This window comes from Bos javanicus, chromosome 15, assembly GCF_032452875.1.
Source record: "Bos javanicus breed banteng chromosome 15, ARS-OSU_banteng_1.0, whole genome shotgun sequence".
Classification (NCBI taxonomy): domain Eukaryota; kingdom Metazoa; phylum Chordata; class Mammalia; order Artiodactyla; family Bovidae; genus Bos; species Bos javanicus.
Window position 1 is genome coordinate 34225979 of NC_083882.1, and position 21362 is coordinate 34247340.

Sequence of the window (21362 nt, forward strand, 5' to 3'; positions counted from 1 at the left end):
GGAGAGTAGGTACATACATAAATAGATAGGGCTGTGCCCGAGCAGAACTGCAGCACACGTAATTTGGAAACTAAAGAAGTTATTTAAAGACCACTTCACCAGTCCTCCTTAGCTTCTACTTGGTGGTTAATTTTTTCTTTTGTATTATGTGTGATGTAAAGCTGTTCTTAATTCCTGCAGAGCTTTAGAAACTCAGTCACTAAAAAAGTCTCCAGTTTGGTGGGGCTGCTCCCTGTACAGATTGTTTTGGCCTCCACAGGGCTTGGCAGCCTGAAGTGACATCTGTCTTGATTCTCTGTCCTCACATTCCTAGTCCTCACATCTGTTAAGGGCTGTGACAGACCTTCAGAAAAGTCCATGTGCTGGAAGAATTGCATTCAGTGAAAAAAAAAAAAAAAACAGAGTTGAGACAGAGCCTAGGTCTTGACGTGTAGCTGGGGGAAGCATTTCTGTGGCCAGGTCTTGGTCCCCAGTGGAGAGGAACTTTGAGTTCGTCTCTGTGTTTGAGTGGGTGAGCAAGCAGTCATGTGGCTTCACGCTGTTTATTTAGGAATGTGAATGCCGTGTGAGAGAACCCAGTCACTTATGTTCTTACCGGGTAACTGGAAGGGAGTCTGTTTTGCACACCTCCATCTTCCGTGGTGATACAAGGTATCACTTTTGATTTGATTTGATTTTGTATTTTATTTGATACAAGGTCACTGGTCCAGTGTGTGCCTTCTCTTCACATCTGTTAACACATGGAGCCTTGTTCCTTCTTCAGCTCTGGTTTAGACCCAGGAAGGAAGAAATGGTTGGATTGAAACAAGAAGGATTTAAATTAGATGTAAGGGAAAGTTTGGAATTTCTGGAGTGTTATGATCAGGATGTGTATTTATCTTTTAAGGTCCTTTCTGTGAGGTCTGCTGTAGAGGAGGACCCTGGGCATGGCCTCTGCATACCCTCTCTAGAACCGAGCTTCCCAGCTCTTCTCAAGTTTACCAGGAAGTGAGCTGCAGTCAAGATTGGGGTTGCTTAGTGACTGGAGATTCTGGAAAGCCAACTCAGAAGTCTGAATCTTGTCACCACCTTTAAAAAATTGTTTTAATTAATTTATTTTTTGGTTGTGATAGATCTTTGTTGCTACAGGGCTTTCTCTAGTTGCAGTTAGTCGGGGCTACTCTTCTTGCAGTTGCTTCTCATTGCGTTGGTTTCTCTTGTTGCAAAGCACAGGCTCTGGGCACACGGGCTTCAGTAATTACAGCATGCAGGCTCACATAGTTGTGGCTTCTGGGCTCTAGAGCGTGGGCTTAGCTGCTCATGGGCATGTTGGATCTTCCCAGACCAGGGATCAAACCCGTGTCCCCTGTGTTGGCAGGCAGATTCTTATCCATTGTACCACCAGGGATGTCCTTGTCATCACCTTTTGACCTACTGTGTGACCTGCTTGTTAGGTGACTTCCGTTTGCCCCCAGTGTAGCCGTCATGAAAGTGGGATTAAGTAACAGTGCTGGGCAGATTAGAGGGTCTCTCAGCTTTCTTTGACCAATGGTTTAAAAAAAGGCACAGTCCCCATAGAGCGGATCACTTGTGATGTGGGCCATTGGTGCACTTCTTCAGCCAGCAGGAGACCCTAAAAATAAACCTTCACTTGAAAATATTAAATATTCATTTACAAACATCCCCCAGCAGGTACACCTCTTGCTAACAGCGTGAGAGTTACTTATTACTTGGTGGGATGGGAGAAGTGGCATTTTCCCATGGTCTTGGTAACTCCGGGGCACTGAGTACTCGTCATATAGACATTAAATCCCTTGAGTGATCAGGAGAGCTTAGGGCAAGGACCAAATCTTCTGACTCTGCAAGATTTCCTAAAGGGATAGGCCTTTTCCTACCTCTTACCCAGGTGTTTTTTTTTTTTCCTACTTTGAGAAACTGCATCTGGCTTGAAATAAGCAGTACTAAACATTATTTTCCTTGTGTTTGTTTTGTTTTTTTGTTGTTGTCATCATCATTATTACTTAGGAAGAAAGGTTCACTATATTAAAATGTAAGCCTCTGGATGGCAGAGATTATGTCAAACAAATCAGATGATGAGCACTTGATGATGAGCAGTTGTGTGGATGCCAGAGTCTTTGCTGCTGGCTAGAAACTCTTCTTCTTGGCTATTCTGAGACTTGTTGTCATTGCCTTTTACCGCTGGAAGAGATGATTTAGGGTTTCTCATGACAGAACTTGAGGAAGAGAATACTTCTGATCTCTTGCTCAGTTGTCCAGAAGTCTGGACATTGGTCTCCTAAATGAGCCATCAAGAAGAAAGCATAGGATAAACGGGGTATTGGCTAGATGTTTTTGTGTTTACTTATCCTTAGTGCTGTTCTTTGGTGGGTATTTGCAGAAAGCTGTTGAATTAAACTGGATTATCTAGGTTATGCCACGATGACAACCACCATCCCATTCCCCACCTGCAAACTCAGCACCTCAGCTCTCATTGTAAGTTAGTTTTTGACCATCCGTGTCCTCCCGAGATTCTGGAAAACTCTGTAGGGATCCATCCTCCGTGTGGTTAGCTCTGTGATCCAGGCTGTAGAATCTCCTGGCATCTCCTCCACAAGCACTGCAGGGGAAGGGAGCATGCCACTTGAATGGTTCCCCTTGGAAGCTAATACACTGTCATTGCCCTTTCGGTGCATTGGCCAGAAGTAGTCACGTGGCCCTGCCTGGCTGCAGGAAAGCTGGGAGATGTAGGCCTATGATGGTAGGAAGAGAGGTATTATTGACACTAGTGATGCCCACCGCAGCTGTTTTTATGAGAGTGTGGGTGTGGGCGCATGCTTGCTCAAAACCTTACAATGTATTCTGACCGCCTGTAGAACAAGGGCCTTAATTTGCGATACCATGGAGGACCCTGTGTGACCTTGTGTGGATGCCAAGAGCTGCATTCAGCTTGCTGCCTGTTTTTATACAGATGGCAAGCTAAGAATGTTTTTGGTGTTCATAAAATTGTTTTTAAATGGTTGGAAAAAACCAAGAGAAGAGTCATATTTCATGACATGTAAAATTACGAAATTCAGATTTCAGTGTTCATGAATAAAGCTTTGTTTATGCATTGTCTGTGGCTGCTTTCATGCCTTAGCATCAGAGATAAGGCGTTGTAACAAAGATCTGTGACCCCCAAAACTGAAATAATTATCATCTGGCCCTTGACTCAAAGTTAGCCCCTAGTTTAGGCAAATAGAGATGCCACTCAAGTACAATGAAGTGATGTTTTTACTGGCTCCATCCTAGCTAGCTGTCTTGTTCCAAGCACCTTAATAGTAACAGTGATGATGGTAAAGATGTTAATAATAATAGCTAGTACTTATATAATAATTCTTCCCAAGTGGCACTAGTCGTAAAGAACCTACTGTCAATGCAGGAGATGTAAGAGTTGCAGGTTCGATCCCTGGGTCAGGAAGATCCCCCGGAGGAGGGCACTGCAATTCACTCCAGTATTCTTGCCTGGAGAATCCAATGGACAGAGGAGCCTAAGTGTTTTCTGTATATTAACTCATGGCCATTATGTGGGCTTTGTACTATTATTATGTAGGTTTTACAAATTAGTAAGTGAGGCACAGAGAGGTAAAATGATTGTTCCAAGATCACACAGCCCAGAAGTGTTCAAGATGACAATCTGACTCCAGAGCCCAATTACAAAGCAGTTGGAAATCAGGTCTTTGTCCATAAAAAGAAAGAAGACTAATACCCATGAAAAGGTAGAGAAATATTCCAAGATAATTTATGAAGACATTTAATGATATGAATTATAAGCACTAATGATGTGCAGGAACAGATGGGGAAGAGTAGTAATGAGCAAAATCAATGGAGAAGGGCTGGATGGAGCAGGTGGGATGTGAGTTGATCTTTGAAGGATGGAGGCCACTGAGATCTCTAGAGGGTATAGCAGATCTCTCAGGCAAGGAAGAATCAAGAAGTGGGTCACAGAACCAGAATGAGGGCCTGATGGATGAAGAGATCAGAACAGAGCTGAATGTTCAGAGGCAAGTCGGGGCTCACCTGCCCACAGCCTCCAAAGAGAGGCTGAGGCTGCGGGCTTGCTGTCTTACTTTGTGAGAAGCCCTTAAGCTCAGGGTGACCCACGTGTGGGAATGCCATTTCCCAACTTGGAAGGCGAGCCGTTCTGGCTGAGAACTAGAATAAGTTTGGTAGCGTGTGTGAAGATTAGCATTAGAAATTATAATAACAGTACTTCTCTGAGGTTTTCATTAAACAATTCTCATAATAAGCTTCACGCAGCCCTATAGGAAAAGTGATACTCATCCCGTTTTACAGGTAAGGAAACTGAATCTCAGAGAGGTTTAAATCACAGGCCTAAGACCATGTGGTAAGTGGCAGAACTGGAATAAAATGAAAGATGCTAGCTCTAAAGCCTGTGCCCTTAACCTCCATACTCTGCTTCTTGACGATGGTATGAAAAGTGTTTATTTGGTAGAACTGCTTTATACTTTGCATTTCAGCAGAGGTTTGCAGAGCAGGTGGGACAGCCTTTCTTGGTGGTGGTGCTCCCTTCGTCCTTCAGTCATGCAGTAGAATAGTTTTTTCCGGTGCACTCACCCCTGCAGGCTGAGCTGTAATCCTGTCATCTGTTCTGGTGGCTGTCACTTCAGGGCTGGGTCAGGGTTTCCTTAAAAATTTTTTTTCTCTTAATTTATAAAGTGTATCATGCATGTGAAAAAAAGTGTATTAATGTATCTGTATAACTTAAAGAAGAATACTTAAACATTGTCACCAGCCGGTTACCCATTAGAACACTGGGCTTCCCTGGTGGCTCAGACAGTAAAGAATCCACCTACACTGCAGGAGACGTGGGTTCCATCCCTGGGTCGGGAAGAGCCGCTGGAGAAGGGAATGCTACCCACTCCAGTATTCTTACCTGGAGAATTCCCTGGACAGAGCAGCCTGGCAGGCTACAGTCCGTGAGTTGCAAAGACAAAGAAGAGTACTTAAAACCTTGTCACCATCCAGTTAACCATGAGGACATTACGTAAACCTTTGAAAGCCATTCAGTTTTTGTTCCTTTTGTAAGATTTATGGAGATATTCGTAGGCGGAGAGGGCAAGCAAAATGCAAATCTTGGGAATGGAGCACTGACTGCTTTCCTGAACCTGGGTTTGGGACTTTCCTTCCTAGAGCAGCCAGGAGCTGCTTCTCACCTGGCACCTCTTTGTTCTAACACTGGCATAAGTGGCTGCTCCATTGGGCTTCCCTGGTGGCTCAGTTGGTAAAGAATCTGCTTGCAGTGCAGGAGATGCAGAAGACTCGGGTTCGATCCCTGGGTCAGGAAGATTCACAGAAGGAGGGCATGGCAACCCACTCAAATATTCTTGCCTGGAGAATCCCATGGACAGAGGATCCTGGCGAGTTACAGTCTATGGGGCTGCAAAGAGTTGGACAGCTAAGCATTTGGGTATAATGTGGACCCCAAGGACAGATACAGATGGTTCTGCTGTTTTCTAGTTGTATGATTCTAGGCAACTTCTTACTGTCCCCAAGCCTTGGTTTTCTCATTTACAAAATGGGACTTACCACAGCTGCCTTGGAGGTCTGTTGTAAAGACTGGGAGGATTACACAAGATCATTCCTGTTAATGCATTCAGAAGGAAACCTGGCACATTGTAACCACCTTATAAATGTTGAGCTGCTGTTAAAATCTCCTTTGTTCTGTGTTTGGCATCATTCAAAGAGTGCATGGTCATGGTCCTTGCTTTCCACACCTAAAGTCCAAGATTGTTTTCATGCCTTAGATGGACAGAGAGAACTCTGATCCTTATCTTCCCTGGGTACCCAGGAGCTACTGCCTAGGCCACTATCGGTCAGTTTCACCCCTCCTTTCAACTTAACAACTTCCTAAATCATATGTTTTAGTCTCATTGCTGGAGCTCTTCTGTCTCCTGTGCTAGGTGGATATGGTTACTTGGATACTTAACTGGGGGCTGGAACTTGTTCTGCCACTCACTGGGTGTGTGGCCTGCAGCGAGGCACCAGTGCCGTCATGCCTAAGATGGTAGGCAAGATGAGAGCGGCAGATTTTATCTCTTTTGAATCCCCATGGACTACAGGCCAGGATCTTTAGAGTACAGGACCTTTTAATATTCTTCCCATGGGAGTTGTCTGGCGGTCCAGTGGTTAAGACTTTGTCTTCCGATGCAAGGAGCACGGCTTCAATTCCTGTTCAGGGAGGTAGGATCCCACATGCTTTGGGGCCAAAAAAAAACACAAAACATAGAAAACCAGAAGAATATGAAAACAAATTCAATAAAGACTTTAAAAATAGTCCACACCAAAAAAAAAAAAAAATTCTTGCCAGGTTCCCACTGGATTCCTCCTATCGTCCCTTGAATTCATTTATTCATTTGTTGACTCAATGACCGTTTCACTGGGCTAGGTGGTAGGAGCACAAAGAGCAGTAAGAACGGGTCCTGGCCCTAGAGAGAGAGAGAGAGAGAGAGAGAGTGTGTGTGTGTGTGTGTGTGTGTGTATTATTTGCTCAGTCGTGTCTGACTCTCTGTGACCCCATGGACTGTAGCCCGCCACTCTCCTCTGTCCATGGAATTCTCCAGGCAAGACCACTGGAGCAGGTAGCCGTTCCCTTCTCCAGGGGATCTCCCTGACCCAGGGATCGAACCCAGGTCTCCCACACTGCAGGCAGATTCTTTACCATCTGAGCGACCAGGGGAGTGGGGCTCAAAGTAGAGGGGGAGCTGGCACTGGACTCCCTGCCCTGTAGGGTCTCGCCAACGCTGCATATTATAGGAAAATTCCACAGAGGGACTCAGACGCCTCTCCTGCTGTAGTGCAAATAGATTTATCTTCCAGTTAAGATCTTTTTTTGGACCTTTCTCCTGAGACTGGGAGCCTCATTGTTTCATAATAGCCTCTCTGCGGCGATCTCAACTTTTTATCCTAACTGAATGGCCATGGTTTATATCCGGTGGCATTATGACCTGATAGGCAAAACCTCTTTGTTTTTCCACAGCTTAACTTGACAAGCCTGGGGATAAAAATTCTGGGAACTCTGACCATTGGGCTTTAGAAGGTGATTTGCTTTGCTCATTGCACTTTATTTTCCTTAGTCATCTTTTTGTTCTAAAATGGGCCATTTTTATATATTTATTTTGCATCTGTTGACTCTGGCATGTTCAAATGATATTTTTTTAACCCTCTGATTTTATGAACCTAGGTTTCTACTTCAGGTTCTTGCCTTCTTTGATACAAACAAATGAAAAAATAGATTTGTGCCCTTGTGAGGCCCATTAGTAATAGGAGCTAACTACTGCCATTCAGCTTTTGAGTAGTCTTTGTATAAACCATTACATTTATAACTGCAATGATTATACTCCCTTTTACAAAAGTCTGTACGTGGAGCAGTAAATACTCAGCTCTGTTAAATGCTTGGAATATTGTATGTGTAGCTATAGAATTGGTTTTGCTTGCTTGCTGCAATCTTAATGTCTTTCTCTGGCTAAATTCTCCTAAGTATATTTGTAGGCATAAGTTAGGACCACTTTTAAATTGGTCAGTAGTGCTAAATATGGGCTTCCCAGGTGGCTCAGTGGTAAAGAATCTGCCTGCCAATGCAGAAAACTCAAGAGACACAAGTTCAATCCCTGGGTCAGGAAAATCCCCTTGAGTAGGAAATGGCTACCCTCTCCAATACTCTTGCCTGGAAAATTCCATGGACAAAGGAGCCTGGCAGGCTACAGTCCATGGGGTTGCAAAGAGTCAAACACAACTGAGCGTGTACACACCACCCACCAGTGCTAAATATAATTAATAATTTTCATTACCAGTCACAAAAGACCCTTAGCCACCATTGCTGGGAGAAGGACTGTCAACTCTGGATCTGCATCCCACTTTCTGTTCCCTCAGTTCTGGAAATGGGCTCCGCTCCACAAACTCACAACACGAAAAGCAAATTTATAACAATCTCCCTTCCAGCCTTCCCCTCACATCCTCTCTTAGTCATTCGCATTGGAAACTTGTGAGCTATTTTTTTACTTGTTCTTCCTCACTCCCCACACGGTTACTTCCGTCTTTGTAGTGTCTGTCTGATCATCCCCCAGTCTTTCCCGTGACTACTGCCACTGACTTAATTCAGAACCTTTGAATATCTTGCTTGGCCTGTTGCAGTAGCCATCTGGTTGATCATCTTCTTCTTCTTTTTTTTTTTTTTTTTACAGTTTTATCGAGACGTAATTCACATACCATACAGTTTATTCATTTAAAATGCATCATTCAGTTTTTAGTATATTCACAGATACATACAACCATCACAACAACCAATTTTAGAACATTTTCATCACATCAAAAAGAGACCCCATACCTTTTAGCTGGCATACCCCAGCCCTCCCAGCCCAGTCCTGGGCAACTACTGATCTACTTTCTGTCTCTATAGATTGCCCTGTTCTGGATTTTATGTAATATAGATATATGTATATATACATACAGGGCTTCCCCAGTGGCTCAGCTGTAAAGAACCCGCCTGTGATGCAGAAGATGCGGGTTTGATTCCTGGCTTGGGAAGATCCCCTGGAGAAGGAAACGGCAACCCACTCCAGTATTCTTGCCTGGAAAATCCCATGGACAGGGGAACCTGATGAACTACAGTCCAGGGGTCACAAAAAAGTTGGACACAACTTCATGACTAAACAACAACATATATGCATACATACATGTATACACATATATGTATATACGTATTTTCCATTTGTGAAATATATGTATATATACTCACATGCATACACTTTGGTGACTGACTTCTTCCACTTAGTATTATATGTTTAAGGTTTATCCAAGTTGTAGCATGTATCAGTACTTCATTCCTTTCTTATGGCTGAATCATCTCATTTCTTTTGTAACTCTGGGATCCATTTTTCATTCAGCTATCATGCAGGTCAGATTCCCAGCTCTTCTGCAGAACCTGAATTTGGCTCCATGTTGCCCACAGAATGCAGTTGACACCCTGGTATGTCGCTCAGGGCCTTCTCAATCTGCCTCCATCCTGACTGCCCAGCCTTGTCATCCACTCCATCCTTCCAAGATATCTGCTGTCCCCACCAGCCTAACATACCTACTCTCTAAGAGATCTCAAATACCTTTTCCTAGAACTACAGTCTTAATTGTACTGCTCCTTTGTTCGTGCTCCTTTCCTCCCTGCCCATGGAAATCCTACTTATCCTTCAAAATTCAGGTTTACTATCACCTCCTTGAAAAAAGCCTTTCCCAGATTGATCTTATCCTCAAATAGGAGTTAATTAGTCCTTTTCCATTCTCTGAGTACTTTGCTAGGATTCTTATAATCACATTGTGTTGGGTTAGACGTCTTTATAATATTGTCTTCTCTGAAAGTAGAGAGTTATTCTAATTTTGGGGGTTTTTTTCCATTGTACTTTTTAAATTTAATTTTTATTTTACATTGGAGTATAGTTTATTTACAGTATTGTGTTAGTTTCAGGTGTACAGCAAATCGTGTTTATATACATATATCCATTCTTTTTCATATTCTTTTCCCATATAGGTTACTACAGGATACTGAGGAGAGTTCCTTGTGCTATGCAGTAGGTCCCTGTTGGTTGTCATTGTACTTTCTACAGGGCTTTACACATGGTGCTCAAAAAAATACTTGCTGGATAATTGATTGTATTCCTGTATTTACAGTTTGCTTTTCAAAGTTCTTTTATAGATGTCTCCTCTTTTGAAAATCAAAATTAAAGACATTAAAAAAAAAAACATGAGTCCTTTTAACTTGTTAGATTATTTTTTGCAACAAATATTGTGGATATTGTAGAAAAATTAAAAATATAAAATGAAAAATATCATTCATAGTACCACCCCTCAGAGATAATCACTGTTAACATTTTACTTTATATGCTTTGAGCTATTGTTCATAGAAAGATAAATAGATGAAATTTATAGCTCATTCTATACACTGTTCTTAAGTTCTTTAATTTCTGATCTCTCTGTAATCATGAACATTGATTTACCTAATTCCTTTTAAGGGTATTATTACAAATTTGCAAGTATTTGTCCATTCTTCTCTTACTTGACATTTAGCTTGTTTCTAATTCTTCAGGATTAAACATAATGTCATGTTAACATTCTTCAGATAAAAATTTAGAAGCCAGATTTCTAGGTCAACAGCCTGTATCACACATGTGCCAAGTTGCCCTTGGAAAGGTTGTTCCAATATACAGCCCACGCCCCCAAGTTATGAGAGCTTTTGTTCCCCCTGTCCTTGCCTGCCTGGCATTACCATTCTTTTTAGTCTTTGCCAATCTGATACTCCGTGAGTGGTATCTCAGGGTTGCATGAACTTGCATTTCTTTGATCACTGGTGATACGCTTTTAAAGTCCTTATTACCCACGTATATTTCTTCTATGAATTGCCTTTTTTTGTTCTTTGCCCACCTTCCTGTTGAGGTGTTTGTCTTTCTCCTTGCTCACAACTCTTTATCATAATAAGGCTATTAACCCTTTATCATACATGTTTTCAGTACTTTCCCTGGAATTTCTGCCTTTTCACATCAGGCTGATTTTCAGCATATTGAAGTTTGTTTGTTCAAATGTGATCAAGTCCTTCTTTCTTCCCCTGTTTGGTATTATTCATAGAAAGTCCCTACCAACCTTTAGAATATACATATGCATGTGTGCTTTCTTTAGTTTCTTCTGTGGTTTGTTTTTAAATTCAATACATTGGTCCATTTCATGTAACATTGTATCTGCTTCTGTAAAACTGACACTGTACTTCTGACTACATTTTTCAGTCATGGGATGAAAAGGGACTATCATAAGTCACATTCATTTTCCTAGCATCAGAGCACCAGCCCTGGCAGATGGGACCTCTTTGCCAGAGTATGACAGTCTCCTCCTTCCCATCCGTCACTCACATTTTCCATCATGCTTTCTGAAATCACCTGTTATTATGTGCCAGTTTCATGTTAATAATACCTATCTCAGTAGGATGGTTTGAGGATTAAATAAATTTGCAAATTGAGATGTATGACAAGCTACAGCACACTGCTTGGCACATGAGCAGTTCGCATCGGATTTGCTGAGTGAATGAGTGAGTGATGATTTGAGCAGCGATGACAGGTTGCTGAGGATACCGTGAGGTAGAAGCAGCTCCTCCACTGAAGCGGGACCTTGGCCAAGCAACAGTGTAGGGAGAGCATTTGCCGTTGACAGTGTGCCCTGGGGAACGTGGAAGGAGGAGGACTCCTGATAGGGGTTTTAAGAAGGTGACAGTCCGTGGGTTAGGGCAGAGTCCATAGGCTCTCATACACCACACTTAAGGTATATAAGCAAGTGGGAGGTGTACTGGAGAATTCCACGGAGTGTTGGAGAATTCCAGGGAATGCTGGAGAGTTTGAGGTTTAGGGGGGGTTTATCAAGAAAATCTAATTGGGGAAGATGCACTGGGAGCAGAGCTTTGAAGGAAGCTGGAAACATACAGATTGGATTTGTGGGATGAGGTCATTTGATGCAGAGAGATTGATGTAAGTAAGCAAGCAATATATTTTTTTGAAATAGTGATTTTTTTTTTCCTTCTTTCCTTTCTACCTTTGCTTTGGATCTCACTGTTTGCCTATTCTCAGCTTTTCTTACCCTTCCTGCTTTTAGTGCCATTTAGAAATCTCATGTTAAAAGTTGTTAGTACAGTTGAGAAAGTTATTTTTGAAGCACTTGAGCTCTCGGGTAGAAAGACACCAGGGAGCGGGAAATAAATATGTCTCAGAGCAGCCTTTTGAGAAGATTCCAGCCATAACAGCCTCTCTCCAACTTCAGTCAAAGCGGAGGGGCAATTTGTGTTTTCTAAGATTTACCTAGCACATGGTGGGCACACCCCAATTTAAATAAATCAGTGAAAGAGTGAAAATCTGCATGGGTTCCCTAAAATGCACAACTGTTCAGGAAGCTGACGAAGAACAGACTTGGAGGACCCAGCCAGCTGTGGCCTGGGGAACTGGGTGAGGGGCGGGTGTCTTGTGATGAGGGGTTCTGAGGAGGACACCCTGAAGGGTGGCCGTTCAGCCAGGCCCACCACATTTGCTGGAGGAGGATGAGATGCTGCCCTGTGACCTCCCAGTCTCAGGTATTAGAGGAAATGCAGAACAAGGAAAAGAAACCTCTGTAGTGCAGAGAGGTACTTGGCAAACTCTGGGCATAGATGCTGAGGAAACCAGCATATGGGAGTCATTGCAGTTGACTAAAAACTGTTCTTGAATATCAAGTAAATGGTTACAGTACTCTCAGTCCCAAGAGAAGAGCAAGAAATGGGTTTCTGCCTCCTTATCAGCATTCATCATTTCCTCTATTAATGCCATCCTTTATTTCCGGGGTCAGCCAGCTTCAGCCTGCCGCCTGTTCTGTATTATAAATAAAGTTTTATTGGGACGCAGCCATGTTCTTTCACATCCATGTTGTCTATGGCTGCTTTAACCTGCAGCAGCAGAGTTCAGTAGTATTGTCAGACTGTCTGGTCTTACTCTCTGGCTCTTTCCAGAAAGAGTTCACTGACCCTGGCATTATATGATGAATAGATGACTAATTTTGAATCGTTTTCCAGTGCGAGTCATGATTTGCATCAACCCACACAGTTTCCTAAATGAGGCCCCCTTTCCTCATGGTATACATTTGCAAGATCACTTACTGGAACCAGTGGTGTGGTCTGGGGTTCAGGCCGCTTGAGGATACACTGAGTGGCTAGTACTCTGAAAATAGACATTATTAATTTCTAACATGTATTTACTGCTCAATACGGTGGCGCAGTTGTAAAGAATCCACCTGCCAGTGCAGGTAGATGCAAGAGACATGGATTCAATCCCTGGAACGGGAATTTCCCTTGGAGTAGGAAATGGCAGCCCACTCCAGTATTCTTGCCTGGAAAATTCCATGGACAAGAGGAGCTTGGCAGGCTATAGTCCATGGGCTATAGAGTTGGACATGACAGCACCACAACTACCACCACCCCCATATGCCAGTATTGCAGAGGAATTGCAGCTCAGCGACTCTAGGAAGCCTGTGCTCCAGGTTACATTAAACTGCAGGATTTGAACTCATTCTGGAGGAGGAAGGCTTCCCCGGTGGCCTAGGGGGTAAAGAATCTGCCTGCAATGCAGGAGACAAAGGAGACGTGGGTTCAATCCCTGGGTCAGGAAGATCCCATGGAGAAGGAAATGGCAACCCGCCCCACTATCCTTGCCTGGAGAATCCTATGCACAGAGGAGCCTGGTGGGCTACAGTCCACGGAGTGGCAAAGAGTTGGACATAACTGAGCGACTAAGTGCATGGCAAGTGTAGGAGGAAACCCCAACCACTCCGCTGCATATCCTGCCAGCCTCCACTCCCCACCCCGCTTCTCTCTGATTTCTGGATCAATCATCTGTCAGCTTTTCCTCTCTTGGATGAAATATTCTTGGAGCATCCATTCCTCGTCCATTTTCTTTTTGGACCGCCCCCCCGCACCCCCCTGCCAGGAGTTGTCCGTGACCTGGCTCCCCAAGTCCCCTTTCCTCGGGGCCAACTCTCCCTGGAGGATGAGTTTGAGAAACAAATGAGGTCTTGCGTTTCCTCTGCATCGGCACTTCCTGCTCCATCACTGAACCTCGCCTGGAGCCACAGCTGTCACGCAGGTGGTCTGCCTTCTCCCAAAGACAGCAGGTGCCCGGAGAACCAGCTGGAACGGGGTGCATGGCCCAGGGCCTCAGGGCACCAAAGTGGCAAAAACGGCAGCCGCCGGGCAGGCTGAGCTGGCATTTCTGACCTTTGTGGAGAGAGGGCGTCCTTAAAGGGACAGCGGGCTCTTTTCTTCCCTGGTGGCCGGCTGCCAGCTCAGATGCCAGGGATCTGAAGAAGCCATTGTTCTGGCGACAGGAGATGGGGGCCCAGGCCGCCCAGTCCTTTCTCCCTTTCCCGTCCCCCACCTCGTGTGCCCCTCTGATGTGCGGCTTGTTGAGGACCAAGGGACGGCGAGCTCCCTTCAGTGCCCTCACCTGCTCCACCGTCTGATGCGGCCTGTCATCTGCTCCCCTTCCCTGGGGCCGACGTGGGCGCCACTGAGGGGCCCAGGGCACCGTGTCCTCGTCCCAGCTGAGCCGAGTGAGGTGGCGGGGCTAGTTCTGCCCACGGGCCTTTTGTGAGCCACCTGCATTGGCCTGGTCTTAAGCGCCTGTTAAAACTGCAGGTTCTTGGTTCCAATTCCAGAACTTCCGGGACCCCGGAATCTGAATATCCACGCGCACGCTGTTGTTTGAGAACCGCTAACTTCATTAGCAAGCTCCACACCTGCCTGGCCCTCAGGACCATGTGGGAACACACTGAATCAGAGTATCTGCATGAGGCCCACCGGCTGAAGCAAGGCTGCTTCTCTTTAATGGTTAAGGGTGGATATCCTGGAGGTGACCCACTGGCCTTGACTCTGGGGCCCACCAGCTATTATCTCTGTGATCTTGGGTAAGTTTCTCAACCTCCGTGTGCTTTGGTTTTCTCACCTGTGAAAATAGGGGCGGTTTCGAACCTATTGTACAGGGTGGCTAAAAGGATGAAAGGAATGATATTTGCAAAAATGGTGATGGTGGTTCAGTCACTAACTCCTGTCCAATTTGTTGCAACCCCACGGATTGTAGCTCTCCAGACTCCTCTGCTCATGGAATTTCCCAGGCAAGAATACTGGAGTGGGTTGCCATTCCCTTCTCCAGAGGATCTTCCTGACCCAGCGATTGAACCCGTTTCTTCTGCATTGTCCCCTGCATCGCAGGCGGATTCTTTACCACTGAGCCACCAGGAAGCCCATTTCTAAAGAGAGCACAGCAAAACTAGCACATCCGTATAGTAGACTTTTTTGTGAAATCTTTCCTTTTGGTAAACTGGTTATCCAAGTTTCATACAGGAGATTGTGATAGTCTTTTAGTGGTGGCGTGCCCTGGCTAAAGGTGGCCTAGGGGAGGGGAGCCGTATATGCTTTTGTAAATGACCAGCAATTCTCAGGTGCATCTGTGTGACTCGCTCTGAGAAGGTGGCCCTGCCAACTCCTCTCACTGTCCCTTGGCCAGTAGAGTGAAGAGAAAAATCCTGGCCTGATTTCTACCTCTGGGCGAAGTGATGCTGCTGAGTACTGGAACACTGGCACAGGAAGGCCAGAAGCCACATGTGTAAGGCTGACTGACCTCTTCAGAGGGAATTGAAGGAGGAGAAAACAAGCTGCAGGCCAGAAATAGCTAGACATAAATACAAGGTATGCTAATTACTACCCACACCCAGCACCAGGCCCTGAGTTAAATGGAACCCTCTGCAGAGCCTTCCTGACCTCAAGGAGGGAGACAGACACACGCACACAAGCATCCGTGGGAGATCGGGGGTGTGTGTAATTGGGGTGTGTGGGTGGCCCCACCCTCAGGAGCAGAGCGCTAGGGAGCCAGAATGGACCGTTCAGCATGCATCCAAGATTTTATTATAACTTTCTGGTTTTGCTCAACCCTTACTTTTCTGAAAACGATTCTGTTGGACTACATTTTTCCATGTTTAGTATCCAGCTCAAGGCTTCTTTTTCTTCCTGTGCTCTTTAATTTCTCTTTGCATTCATTACCCAGGAGTCACATTTATCTGACTGCTTATGGGCCTGGCATGCGGTTGAAGGAGGGTGGGAGAGAGACACCCAACCTGGCAGGATTGAGCGGTTGCTTTCTACCTTGCGCCACCCCCAGCCCACATCCGCACCGTCCCAGGGAGTTCTGGGAAATAACCAAGGCTGGACAAAAGGCCATTGGTCTAGTAGAGAATTCTAATGCTGTACACCCAGGCGGTGGTATTTTATAGATCCTAATACAAAGGTTTTTGGTGAGTCAAATGCTAGATTATTTAGAAGAAAACAAGCCAGTCTCCCGGGCACGTCTCATGGATGTTTTCCATCTTGATCACAAATGTCAGCATACAGGGAACCCAGCAGTGGGCAGAGCTTTCCTATTGCCCACTCACTCCCACTTGAGCATATTTCTCAAGGTTTCCAGGAAGCTTCACAGGCGCATTTCTGTTCTTGGTGGGGATTCTGGTACCTCCGGTGACTCTGAGACCCGCAGTGATGGGCAGGAGGTGGGGCTCGGGGGATTGTGGGAGACATATTATCAACCTCTCCTGAGAGAAGGATTTGGCCACCTGCCCCATTAGTTAACAAGATTGACTCATTTTGGAGGCTTATGGAAATGATCCTTTGGTTTCTTTTTCTTCTCTTCCGGGGAAGCTGCAGAGGAAATCAGTGCTTTGGGTGAAAAATCGGGCTGAGTGAGATCAAAAGACCTTCTGCTTTGGAGATTCTTGGAGTCTGTGGTTATGTCTCTGGCCCCTATAAGAGAGAGGAGACCTTCCCTCTCAATCTGGAGAAGTATCTATAGAATAAGAGCAGATGGAGATTCCCTACTGGTCTCCAGGATGAAATCAGAAGGCCCCGTGCTCATCCCTACCCTGTAGGCTCACTGGGTGTCATCTGTGACGGGACATTGCTCAGCCTCAGATGATGTCTCAGAGTTGGGAGTTTTCATAAGATCGTCTGGACCAACCTGGAGGTCAGGATGTGAAATGAACCTCTTGCCTGGAAGCATACCCTCTACTCTACGAAAGCTCCCTATTCCTTCAAACCCAGTTATGCAATCTGATAACTTCTCTCTAGAAATACAAAACATGGGACTCTTCTCTCCTTTGGATTTTTCTCTCTCTTCCTTTTGTCAAATATTTCCTGTCCTGCTTGCTTTAAGACATGTCTCCTTTAGTCTAAATATTCCTGGTTACTCTACACTTTGTCATAGGGGTGGCTGTTCAGACCCACACTGTCTTATTTATCTTATCTGAACAATGGACCTTGTAAAGAGAGGTCCTCTTTCTAGGTATTATTTGCAGGGGTTATTACCTCCCTTCACTTGCTTCTGTGGATGAAGCCCAGGTGTATTGTAGTTACTCTCACGTGCATACTGTACACGCTAAGTCGCTTCAGTCTGGTCCAACTCTTTGTGACCCCATGGACTGTAGCCGCCGGGCTCCTCTGTCCATGGGGTGCTCCAGGCAAGAATACTGGAGTGGGTTGCTGTACCCTCCTCTAGGGGATCTTCCTGACCCAGGGACCGAACCCGTGTCTCCAGAGTTCCTCTCACAGCCACTTTGTATTGGGTTGGCCAAAAATGTTCGTTCAGGTTTTCCTGTAACATCCGAATGAACATTTTGGCCAACCCAGTTGTTTTGGTCCATGCTGAGCATTGTGATCTCCGCCCACTCTACTTGTATATTCTTCGGCCTTTTGTAGAAAAAGGCTCTTAGCATATGTCAGGGCTTATTCTGCAGTACGCCTGACATCAAGGACTCTCCAGCACCTGGGGTGCATGGCTGAATGAATAACAGCGTGTGGATCATGAGAAAGGAAGCTAGTGCTGGTTGGATTTGATTTTGATTGGATCACGTGGTAACGCCGGAAGGTCACAGCATATGCCCGTGTGGTGAGTCAGCATCCCCAGCTTGCCCCATGGCTGCTCACTTTCTTAGTTCGGTCCCTACCTGTTCCTTTCCAGCTCTCATCAGGTCAAGGCCAGGTCCGAACTCTTTAATAAGGCTTGGCTCCCAGCTGCCGGGCACAGCCGCCCTCACGGCGTTTCAGCTCTTCTTCTCTGGAGAGATAGGAGATGCAGGGGAAGGGAGCCGAGAGGCAGGTGATTTGAGGCAATGATGTGTTCAGAAGAGACAGAGTATAGAGAGAACAGACCCCATGGCCGGTCACGGGCCCTGGCTGTTCTGGTCAGCCTTGCTGCCTTGTTCTGCTTCAGTCTGTGGCCACAGGACTCTTTTTTTTTTTTCTCTTGGAAATTATTAGCACTTGGAGATGTGTGAGGGTAAAGAATGGTCATGGGCCTCTAGAACAGGAAATAATTTAAGGGGTCATCTAGAACAACCCCTTCTTTAAAAAAAATTATTCATTTATTTATTTGGCTGCATTGGATCTTAGCTGTGGCCCACGGCCTTAGTTGCTCCAAGGCATGGAGGAACTAGGGATTGGACCCGTGTCTCCTGCATTGGAAGGTGGATTCTTAACCACTGGAGCACCAGGGAAGTCCCTAGACCAACCACTTCTTATAACAATTTGGGAAACTGAGTCCTGGAGAAAAGGTAGGATGCACTGAAGGTGTGTCCTCTGGGCGCCTGTGCCTTTTGAAGGAGGGTGCTGTCTTATAAAGTGAGTTTGGGGATTGGGGCTGGTCAGTAACTCCTCCCTTAGCCTGCATCGTCCTCAGTGAGAGTCAAGTATATTCTGTGTCCATAACCAGGAGGAGGCCTGTCTTGGGAACAGTGGCCAAAAGGGCAGCCCAAGTGCTGCCCTTGGGGAGGGTGGCCTAGCAGACTGGCTGCCAGGGCTGGATGTGTATGGAGAAGTGGACACTGAGAAAAGATGTCCACAGATGTGAGCAACTCACATCATCGGGGATCCCAGGCAGGGTCTTGCAGCCCCACAGAGCAGCTTGGACAGACCTGCAGAAGCTAGACTGGATGGAGGTGGCACTTCCAGGGTCCAAGGAAAGGGAGGCGACGAGTTCTCGGCGCCTCTGTGAGAGCCCGCTCAGTTCCCCTCCGGAAGTTCCCCTCCGGAGAGTCTGCAGTGAATTCAAGAGGAGCTGGGGCGTGACCGGTGAGCTCTTGAGCTTTCTCTCTACTTGGCTCTTCTGTCCCAATTCCACTGACCAACCAAACTCCTGAGACACGACGTGTGGAGTGGGGCCAGGAGGCAACTGCAGCCTCCCTGGCACACACCAGGGACCCCAAGCTGGGGCAGGGTCGTTGTTGTGACTAGGATCCTTCCAACTTGTCACCATCCCCCCACACCCCCACACACACCCTGCCCCAGCCCAGAGCTCCTCCCGTCTCTTCCCTACCGCTCCAGTGCTGTGCAGACGCCTAACCATGGTGTGAGCTCTTAGCTGCCAAAGCTGGCTGGTTCTCTCTAGGTTAAAGGAAGAGTGGGCGGTGGGGAGAGGGAGACGGAGGGCTGGTCATGCGACTTTAGCCTTAGGCCAGCGGCCAGAAGGACTCGAGATCTGTCCTTAAGTACCACGTGTCAACATCTTAACTGGGGCACCAGCGAACAGGCGTCCCTCTCTAAAACCTTAATCCAGGATTAAGGAGAGGTCAGTTACCTCCACAAAGAGGTGGTTTGGAAGGGGGCTTAGTCTCCCCAGAGGCGGACAGAGGTAGAAACCATAGCATGGGCTTCCACTTGTCCCAAGTGGTCAGGTCTCTCTCTCTCTCTCTCTCTCTCTCTCTCTCTCTCTCTCTCTCTCTCTCTCTCTCAATTCTAGACTGGTACTGAATTCTTGAGCCTGAAATTTGGCATTTTTCTTAAATTTCAGGGGACAGTCCTGTGACAGGACTATGACCTCCCTACTTGCACATTCCTTCATAGTAATTGGTGTGTGTCTTAGGTTGAAAAGAGACCTTGGAAGAGACATAGAGACAGATTTTCCTGCAGGAGGTTTATTGGAAAGTGCTCTTGGGAACAAGCCTGTAAGTGGGTGAGGGGATCGGGATTGGATAGATGGAGAAGTTCAAGATTGACGCACTTGGGCCAGTCCCGGGCGGCCCAGGCTCTGGTTCTGGATGCCCCTACCGAATTATCCCAAACCAAGGCAAAGGGACAGGTTTCCGTATCCTGCCAATGGACCAGCCGTTTGGTTCTGTCTGTTCTCAGGGAGGCTTCCCTGGTGACTCAGTGGTAGAGAAGCAGCCTGCCAAGCAGGAGATGAGGGTTCAGTCTCTGGGTCAGGAAGATCCCCTGAAGGAGGGCACAGCAACACACTCCAGTATTCTTGCCTAGGAAATTCCATGGACAGAGGAACCTGACGAGCTACAATTCATGGGGTTGCAAAGAGTCAGACACAACTGAACAACTGAGCACATTCTTAGGAAGGAGGCACCCTCTTCCTTAAGCCTTCTCAAGGGCAGGGCCCCTGGAGGAGCTCAGGTATGACCCATCGGCAGCGCTTCCTGCAGGCAGGCAGCCAGGAAATGAGTGCCTGGGTCTGAAAGGGAAGCCTCGTGCAGATAATCACCGCACTGTGGTGTTCTTATATGTGTCTCGTAGTCGAGGACGTTGCACTTGGCCTTAAGTCTCTTCTTCCTCATAATCGCTTCTTATAGAGCCAGGTACATTATTATTTAATCCTCTTCCACGTTAACCCTGGGGTTTGTGGGCAAGTTAAACAACTTTCATTTGCATAATCAAATAATTAGCTTATCTCTGTGCCTGTGTTTTGAAGGTCTCCAACCCCACTTACAGCCACCCTCCTGGCAGTTTCTTCTTCATGGGCCTTCCTGCTTGGGCAGTTCGGTTCTCCAGGAAAGAGGACACCTTGCCTTAGAATGGTCCCTCTTCTGTGAGACCAGGTCCTTCCCCTGAGTTGCCGATCAGATCTGTCGGCCTCCTCACTTTTTCTACTTTCACTTCCCAATGCTTCCTGGGATCCACACAGACTCTTCTTACCAACTGCTTCCCATTGAATCATGATCATAGATTATCTTCATTGGCCTCAATCCCATTTTTTGTCTCCCCAGGAATCAACTCCAGTTCCTTGCCCCCAGTCCTTTCCACATGCGAGGTGTAATGTGGGGGTCTGGGCTTTCTTTCTCTCTGGGGCAGGACACAAGGACTGTTCTCGTGTGTAGATTTTTGTCATGGCCACCGAGCACCCACTCTAATTCTGAAGATTCTAAAAAGATAGGGGAAAATGTCTTGGTTCAAAAAAAAAAAAGTTTGACTTTTGGAAAATACAGATTACTATTCTTTCAGAAGAATGTTTGTACTACATTAAAAGTGAATTAAGATTAAAATTTTATACACCAGTGATTCTTAAACTTTGCTGCACATCAGGATCATTAGAAAATACAGAAGCCCAGCTCTAACCCCCCAGACTCGCTGATTTAATTGGTACACGCTGGGACCGGGCATTGGGGTATGTAAAAAATACAGGGTGTAGTAAAGTTTGGGAGTCACTGGTATAGACCATTCTGTGGATTTATATTTGATCCTGGCTGAAAATCTAGGACTGATGGTCAGGATCATTTAGAAAAGAAGACAGTGATACTCAGGAGTCAGTTATTTTATTTGGATAGAGTTACAAGAAAATTGGTGGCACCTTGGTGAAGAATCCACCTGCCACTGTAGGAGACAGGGGTTCAATCCCTGGGTCGGGAAGATCCCCTTGGAGAAGGAAATAGCAATCCACTTCAGTGTTCTTGCCTGGAGAATCCTGTTGACAGAGGAGCCTGGCAGGCTACAGTTCATGGGGTCACAAAGAGCT

General features: G+C 46.0%; 1 protein-coding gene across 7 annotated transcripts in view; it reads left to right on the forward strand.

Moving 5' to 3' along the window:
- GRAMD1B (GRAM domain containing 1B) overlaps positions 1-21362 on the forward strand; it is a 187999-nt gene that overhangs the window by 90308 nt on the left and 76329 nt on the right. Inside the window, exon 3 of one of the 7 annotated variants that reach the window (XM_061440646.1) lies at positions 9557-11863. The exons of 5 other annotated variants lie outside the window; for them this stretch is intronic. In XM_061440646.1, the coding sequence (XP_061296630.1) occupies positions 9557-9737 (181 nt within the window). In that variant the 3' untranslated portion in view covers positions 9738-11863. Of the gene's footprint in view, positions 1-9556; positions 11864-14259; positions 14491-21362 lie in introns of those variants that run through there. One more of the 7 variants, XM_061440642.1, reaches the window with a different exon arrangement.